Source organism: Acinonyx jubatus, chromosome A2 (assembly GCF_027475565.1).
Source record: "Acinonyx jubatus isolate Ajub_Pintada_27869175 chromosome A2, VMU_Ajub_asm_v1.0, whole genome shotgun sequence".
Classification (NCBI taxonomy): domain Eukaryota; kingdom Metazoa; phylum Chordata; class Mammalia; order Carnivora; family Felidae; genus Acinonyx; species Acinonyx jubatus.
In genome coordinates this window covers 129466145-129474467 of record NC_069383.1, presented here as the reverse complement: position 1 = coordinate 129474467, position 8323 = coordinate 129466145, and the positions used below count along the sequence as shown (strand labels likewise).

Below are 8323 nucleotides of genomic sequence, written 5' to 3'. Positions count from 1 at the left end.
CATTGAAATAGGCTTTCTTCGGTTTAAAATGCTGCTGAAACTTGATTTCTTCAGACACACGGGAAAGCTAAACTGTTAGTTACACCCACCTGTCAGGTTATGTGTCTGTGCGGCTAAAACCCTGGGATTATTCGATATAACTGGTTTGGTAACAACCTCAGAAATTGTTTTTATCTCCTTTTAGTTAGTTTACAGCAAACAACCACGAAGATCAATAATTTTAAGAAAGAAAACAAAGAACTTGCTGAAGATATATCCACTTGGGAATAGAAGGTAGCATTGCCCTTTCAAATATTTTGTGTGATTTCATTTTGGTTACTTCCACTCTGGTAGAGCATCCTACTGACCTATTTCATGTGTTTTTATAAACAGTCCCAATTGAAGACAAGCTTCACAAATGTAAAGAGCTACCTCTCTCTTTGTGAAAGGAGTCACACATTAGAAGACAGGTTTATCTAGCATTATGCTTTATTTTTTTTTTGAATTCTGAGTCCTTTTTCATGTTTTATAAAACAATGAATTAAAGAAACATCTTCAGGAAACTAAGAGAGAACGGAAGTTTCTCTCTGATGAAGCTCTTAAATGGAAGGTAAGAATCCCTTCTTTGCCTAGATTGCATTCTAAAAACACAAGTAAAATAACGAATTATTATTACTCATTCAACATGGTTTGTTAAAGGAGAACATCAGAAAAGTTGAGCACTTTAATGAAATTTTAAAAGACACCCTTCAAAGTGCACATGCTGCCTTGCTATCTCAGAGAGAGAGAGGAATGTGAAGAATTAGGAAGTGCTAAGACTTGGTATTAGTTCATTGTGCTTTGTTCATTGGTATTGGGTGAGGTAAGCACAGCATATTAGCTTGCCATTACCACAGTAGAGAGCGGGCCTCTGGGAGTCCAACCTCCTGCCCAGGGACCTGGAATTTCACTACGACTACCATGATGACTTTTGCCATTTCCAGGACTAGGATTTATCTTTTATGTTCACAACTAATTATCACATCATTCAGCTCTGCCCTCCAAGATATATAGAAAATTCTCAAAGACAGTTGAGAGACAATGGGGAAAATGTAAAGTGTATAGTCCCTTCCTTTTTTAAAGAAGTTATTTTTAAATTATTATTATTATTATTATTATTATTATTATTATTATTATTTTAGTGAGAGAAGGCATGCAAGTGGGGGAGAGAGGCAGAGGGAAAGAGAGAGAATCTTAAGCAGGATCCACACTCAGCGTGGAGCCCAACACAGGGCTAGATCCCATGATCCTGGAATCATGACCTGACCCGAAATCAAGAGTCTGACACTCAACTGACTGAACCACTCAGGTGCCTCATAGTCTCTTCCTCTTGTAATGCTGAACATTGAATTTTCAACATGAATGGGGAAAACATGTGTGTTTGTGTGTGTGTATGCACACACACATATACAGATGTGTGTGTGTGTGTGTGTGTGTATATATATATTCCAACAAGAAAACCATTTATAAGCTATCTGACGTGAACCATTTCCCACCATCTTTATCTTCTCCTAGTTATGTTTATGCCTCAAGGTCTTTGTTTATTGCAATGCACAATCCTGTGTTAGGTGCAAATTTTTGTGCGATCATTACTTATGGAAAGTGTTTTTCTCATATCTGTCTTACTTAAAAACGCAAGATGAAAATGGTGAATTCGAGCATGTAGAGTTGAGAGTCTTGAGGTCCAATAACTGTCAACTGGAAAGTATGCTGTCTGTTGCGGAGAAATCCCCATATTGGTGACAATGACTTTGCATTGGAAAGGGAAAGAGTGCCTTCCTGCCTTCACGGTTCTTGCCCTTTTCCTATCTCACCAAAAACAAGTCTCAGGTCATGTGCACACTTAGAAAGCAAATCCATGTTTGTACAGAAAATAAAAAGGCCCTGGAAGACAAGTGTAATGCATTGAGGTCTGTGAAAGCAACCAAAGAAGCAAAAGTCAAACAGCTGAAGGACAAAGCAGGCATCCTTGAAGAATTCTGTGAAGGAAGAAAAGTGGCTATAGAAGAGTAAAGTGTTCGTGTGAGAACTATCACAAGTACTGTTGTATGCATGAATGTGACGGCCAGTAGAGATAATTAAAATTCTTTGCGAATTTTTTGCCAAATGCACTCAGAATTGTGCCTGTCCTTCTTACCTTGCTTTCTGTCACCCGCATCTTCCTTTCTGTCCTAAGTGCTTGTCACACATTGTGTCATGTATTTGGGGTGGAAGAGGGAAGGTATCAGCATTAATAACATTGATGTCTGGATCTGCTTGGGATCCATTTCCATTGGCGCATGGGTTTCAGTCCCATCACGTTGCCCTGTCATCCAGGAAGTAGGTCATTTTTGTTCAGGACCCCACATGGGTCAAGAATGTGTAGGGAAAAAATCAATGATCTGCTGCAGAAACCACAGAAATTTATTTCTGGAAAGTGGGTAGGGGCGCCAGTAGTACTGGATCCCCGCATCAGTTCTGCTAGTGAGATTGTTCACAGCAGGCCAATCCCTAAGGAAGCTGAGTTCTTTCCTGTCCCCCGATCTTTGAAGTGTAACTCCTCTGAGTCTTGACCAAAGCCCGCAGCTTCACTAGGGCTCATCTTTGCTGGCCGCCTCTGAACTACACACGTTTCCTTCTAAGTCCGTGCCCATAAAGTTGTTCAGCTATTTTGCAGTTCAGTTGTCTGTCCCCAAGTTCATTGATGAGTCCTGGGGAGATTGGTTCCCACTGCCAGGCTGGCTTTGTCCTGGGCTCCCTTCTTCTCCATCTTGGTCACATGTGTCTTCATGGGGTCATTAGAAATTTGGTGCATTCGCTCACATGTTTCCTCCTTTGTACAGTATTTCCTTTTGTTCTCAGGAGGAGATCAGGGCCTTTAGAGTCCCTCATTCACACTGAAAAGGAAATACTTCCTTCTCTTCCCTGGAGACTCAGCTTCTGTTAGTCCTTCCCACACCTGGGGTGGAGCCTGCTCTGTCTCACTGGCATCTTGTTTTTATCATTTCTAAGCTCTTTTGGGGAGCACGTACAGCACCCTGGCCACCTTTCTATTTTCAATCCCTTACAACAGAACCACTACATTCCAGCCACTCCAGAAAGCATTTGTTGAAGGACTGCCTGAGATGCCGGAAGGAAATGCATGTGCCTTTCTCTGTCTAGAGGTTTGGTGTCAGTTTCTAGGAGTCTTTCAATTTTGCATGTGATTCTTGAATACATCCAGTACCAAGTTGAAACCCTTTAAAGCAACACCATGAACAAAATAGTCTGAGGGCAACACAGCAAACCAGCCTTTCTAAGCATTTCCCTTCGCTGCCTTCACTGTCAATGAACTGAGTCTTGTTCAAGTACATTGGCTCCATGAAGTTGATAGTTTTCCATCTGAAGTCTGTTTCCTGGAGATAAACCCAGACTGTGTGACAGTTCATATCAGGTTCTACCTCAGGTGATGTTGCTGCTCTAAGATTGGCCTTTTCCTCCACCAGGATATGTGAAGGTGGACGCAGGGATTGTACTCCTGACTCTAGCGATGTCTGGGAGTGAGCTGCAATGTTGGGGAAGCCATATCCTGGAAGGTCGTCTTTCAGGGTGATTGTCTGTGTCAGGGTACAACTTCTGGATTGAGAATCAGGGCTCCCCACGGAGGGGTGAGACTTGTGATGATCCCTTGCTTCATCCTAATGGGTATGGGTGGTCAGACACGGCTTTTGACACTGAACTGAAATGAGCCTTCACCATCTCAAACCAAAGTCCAGCTCTGGGAAGGCACAAAGTGCAATATTATTTGATGACTTTATGATGAAGGAGAGGAAACAGGTCTGAGAGCAGAGACATGGCAGCAGACAGAGGCTGAATTTCTTTAACTGAAATGGGGTGTTCAGTTCATTTCTCTGACTGTGTTGTCAGTCTGTGCATTTACGGGAGAGGTGGGGAAAGGTATTTGTATCTAGGCCTTCAAGAGTGCTGGGAGGTAAAAAGGCAGAATTTGTGGACCTTGGCTCCTGGACCGTGTATATGTCTTTCCCATCTTAGGAAGCTGAAAATGACACAGTGTGAACAGCTGGCAGCTGCAGGGGAAATGTGAAAATACCTATGAAAGAAATAAACAAGTACAAGTGAGTTCAGCTACTAATTACCAGCAGCTCATGAAACCTCTCTTCATTTTTTTGTGTTTCTAACCTTTTTACAAGGTTAAAAGTCTATGTTTAAACTCAACATAGTAATGTAAACAAACCTTCAGAGGACATATGCATAGAGTATTAACAGATAAAAAGGTAAGATTTAGAAAGAACAAAACAAGTAACTTCATCAACATTTCCAGATTTCAAGCAATGGCCAGACTGTGTGGAAACTTCATCCATGCCAACGTTCCTGGGGGGTGGTGTCAAGTATCATAATCTGTAGGAAAGCAGTGTGTCTTAGAATGAATCATACCATCAACTGGTAGTGCCATTTCATGGCCCTGGTCTTTGCAACCCTAGGAAACATGGTGAAGATCTAAGTGAAAGGACGAAAGAGCTTTATGATGAAAGACACTTGTCACATGATGAATTAGGGCACAATTGAAAGTGGGAAGGAATTATGTGAACTCTGAACCCTACGGTCATGGAATGAGTTAGGAAAGGATGGAACAATAGTTTTGATCCTATTGTACATTTATAATCATGTGAAAAGTGTTTCATGTGTAAAATTGTATTAGGGGACACATAGGAGGAGGATGAGAACATGGGCAGGTTATTGAAAATCATACCCAATATTGGGCCTTATCTGACAAAAGCAACTATAACTCACAGGCAACAAAATGGACAAAGACAAGAACAGCTGCAGCAGGCAGAACTCACCTTCAGACACCAGGTAACGTGAGTTCTGCCTGACATATGGAACCCTTAGTACCTCATGTGGGTGAATGTAGTGGCCCTTGGAATTCCTAAATATGAACTTTTCATTGTTGCTTTTTCAGATCGCAGGTCATGAGAAGAATGCTCAGGACAACTGGGTAAGCGTTTCCTTTTTTCCTCCTCCCCCTCTTTGGCGCACAGTGTGGCACGACTGAAGGTGGATGTGTTTTTCTCCCCCAGATCAAGCCTCAGATCTGGGAGAGGGAAACGGCAGAGCAGAGCCAGGAGGTCGCCCGCTTGAAACACAGGTGTGGGAGCGTGACATGAGTTTTTATGGGTGTTTTGAGGGATGACAGCGGTGCTGTTTAGTGTCTAGTCAGAGGACGTGGCATTGCAACTCTTATAGAAGTCCATTCTTTTTCTGTATCCAAGACTGGATGGGATGGAAGGAAAGAGGCTGTTTGAGGGATACAGGAGGCGGAGACCAATGCCTGGAAGTCCAGAGACACAGAACCCTCCGAGGAGAGGTAAGGAGCATGTGGTGACGTGCAGCAGCCTAATTTCTGCGGCAAAGCCTTTTCCTGTGGGTGATCATCGTGTGTCCTGGACAGAACCACAATTACTACCTAAGGATAGCAGGTGGTCTGAAGGGGTGACAGGAGGGCGTTCTCCTCTGGTGCCCCAGGCAGCGGAGCACCTGTCCCTGTGACTGGTGGAGCTCAGGCCCCTCCCCTGACTGCGGACCCTCCCACCTCCTCCAGCATCCCCTAGCTAAAGAGAGGATCCTGGAGGGGATGACGGGACATGGGCCTTAGCTTTCTTCCCACCTTGACACGATGTGAAGACTTTATTTTAGTTTTATTTCAGGAGTTCATTTCGTTACTATTTTTAATGTTGTCATTTTATTTTTTTCTTGAACCATAGCCCTACGTTCTTAATTCAGGCTCCCTATAGCTTCGTCCTCTAATGTTATCAGGCAAGTCTGCGGCTTCACTGCTAAATACCCATCGTTTTCCTTTTCTCGTTTGTATATGAGTGTAAGTACATTTCTAATCAGATATAGTTATATAATAACTTCCCATGGAGAAGGCAGTTTATAGATAAGCGAAAAGACTGAACAATCCACCTGGAGCCTGAAGAAACATACCCGGGTTGAGCATTCCCTGATGATATACCCCAATCAGTATGCTCCATTTACCCTTTTTTTAAGCTCGTTTATTTTAAGAGAGAGAGAGAGAGAGAGAGAGAGAGAGAGAGAGAGAGAGAGCGTGCGCACGCGTGCACGTCTGGGAGGACCAGAGAGAGAGGTGGGGAGAGAGAATCCCACCACTGTCAGGGTGGAGCCGGATGCAGGGCTCGAACTCACAAGCTGTGAGATCATGACCTGAGCCAAAATCAAGAGTCAGATGATTAACTGACTGAGCCACCCAGGCATCCTCATTGTTATTCTTAATCTGTAATGAAATGGTGATTTCCCATAATGTATACTGAGAAACCTCTGTTTAAGTGATGACTGCGAGATTGCTAGTTGAGCCTGACCTGTCCACAGTTATTTGATTAATTGCGAAAACCATGAACTAGGGCACGGTGGGGTCTTTATCAAGGTGATGGGATTGTCCTCCTTATCCTTGGAGGTTACCTGAGGCATGTGGGATACCCTCTGCCTCTGGCCAAGGACCTATGTGTAGGGAACAGTTTAAGATATTGGAGGAATGAGGTGAGGGCTTCTTTTAATTTCACACAGTACACTAAAGTAGAATAAACCTCTATCCCTTCTGGGGTCCTTAGCAGATCCAGAAACTGATGCAACCTCTGTGAGTTACAGCAGCTCTGACTGTACAAAGAATGCAGACAAGGACAAGGTAAACCCTGGGACCATTCTCAGTCGTAACACTTTCGGGAAACCCTCATCTCTCTGTACAGCACGCTCCCCTGGCCTAGTGTCATTTTGTGTGTTGTGTGATAGGTCTGCTTGTTATTTGTTTTCCAAATGCACACTCTTAACCTAGGAGCCTACAAGCTTCTCTATTTTCAGCCTGTCATCTTTTTGTGGTAAGTTTAGAAGCCCAAGGGGCTCAGAGGCTGAGTACCCTAAAACTTTACCATGTGTTTCTGGAAATAACGAGAGGAGGATGACCCCATATTCCAAACAGACGTCTCCTGGCCTGGGTCACCCCTTCCAGACCTCAACTCTGTGGGAACAGTGTGGCTGCTGTGTCTTCCTTTCTTGATTCTGGCTAGGAGATTAACCTGCTAGAAAGTCTACCATATTGTTTAAAATTGAAAAATGCAAAACCCCATCATTACTCCAACCTTTTATTTTGTGCCCTGTGCAATTTAAAAATTTTTTTAATGTTTTTATTTCTGAGACAGAGAGAGACAGAGCACGAGTGGGGAAGGAGCAGAGAGAGAGGGAGACACAGAATCAGAAGCAGGTTCCAGGCTCTAACCTATCAGCACAGAGCCCGACGCGGGGCTTGAACTCACAAACCGTGAGATCATGACCTGAGCTGAAGTCAGTCACTCAACCGACTGAGCCACCCAGGTGTCCCTGTGCGATTCAGAGTGGTCTTAGACAAAGTCATTATCATCACTCATCACCTTCCCGTCTTTGTTGGTAAATGAGTTGTCTGGAAGCCTTCCAGCTATACCTTAGGTAAAAATAACCTGAACGTTGTGTCCTTCGATTGTGTTCATATGAGCAGTTTGTGGTTGTGTCCCCAGTCACTGTTAGAGCTGATACAGTCTCATGACACATCCCAGGAGTTTTATACCAGAAATCAAAACACACTTCAATTAATTCTGTCATGTGAATTTTTACCTCTTGTTTTCTGTAGGACTTAATCACTCTGTGTTCTGTAGTATGCTTAAAATCAGAATTCCCTATGAATTAAGATGAACACATCTGAGCTTTGGAGACATTCACCACAAGTCACTTGTTCCTTACAGAAGACTCTCATTCCCCTGCAAGATCCCAGGCATCCTCCACTCCCCAGAGGTCTCAGAGGCCTTTGACACCACTTCAAGAGGGAAGACTCTTTTCAGGGAGAGGAGCGGAGGAGGCAAAGTGAGGGTCCGGCTGCAGACCTTTTCGCCAGAAGTGGCTGTGATTCCACGAGCAGAATATGAGCCATTTATTTGCACTCAATTTGTTGTGTTCCTAATATACCAAAAACAGAGCATCAGGAGTCACTGCAGAGGAGGCATGCAGGGTGAACTGGGACATAGATGCCTGCCTGTCTGGAGAATGCTGCTTCATTACTATGTAATTACTTCTGTTACCCCTCTAGGACAGGACCCTTGCCATTTTACTTCCGCAGACATGGGCAGTGATGTGTGGTGACAGGAGTTCCTCCTCTTGCATCTACCACCCCAAGCTGTAGGTGGTATCCAGTGGCAGGGACAGAGTTTTCAGGTACTGATGTTACTCTCTTGGATCCTGGTGGCAGAGAAGGTGGCAGGTGCTGACACGTTCTTCTCTGGGTTAA

General features: G+C 43.8%; 1 protein-coding gene across 2 annotated transcripts; it reads left to right on the top strand.

Annotated features, from left to right (window-relative positions):
- Positions 1–4062: 4062 nt before the first annotated feature.
- Positions 4063–5747, top strand: LOC128314883 (transport and Golgi organization protein 1 homolog). 2 transcript variants are annotated; one of them, XM_053219100.1, is made up of 5 exons: positions 4063–4112; positions 4791–4851; positions 4958–4993; positions 5076–5143; positions 5268–5746. In XM_053219100.1, the coding sequence occupies exons 1-5, from the start codon at positions 4090–4092 to the stop codon at positions 5542–5544; spliced, it is 465 nt and encodes a 154-aa protein (XP_053075075.1). In that variant the 5' UTR covers positions 4063–4089; the 3' UTR covers positions 5545–5746. The 2 variants fall into 2 exon arrangements, with proteins under 2 accessions (XP_053075075.1, XP_053075074.1); XM_053219099.1 differs by lacking the exon at positions 4063–4112 and having other exon boundaries at positions 4708–4851; positions 5268–5747.
- Positions 5748–8323: the final 2576 nt, after the last annotated feature.

Coding starts and splice junctions, on each gene's coding strand:
- LOC128314883 (XM_053219099.1), top strand. CDS start 4,723: ATGGGCAGGTTATTGAAAATCATACCCAATATTGGGCCTTATCTGACA. Junction 4,852..4,957: donor AACTCACCTTCAGACACCAG/GTAACGTGAGTT, acceptor TTGCTTTTTCAG/ATCGCAGGTCATGAGAAGAA. Junction 5,144..5,267: donor GTCGCCCGCTTGAAACACAG/GTGTGGGAGCGT, acceptor TCTGTATCCAAG/ACTGGATGGGATGGAAGGAA.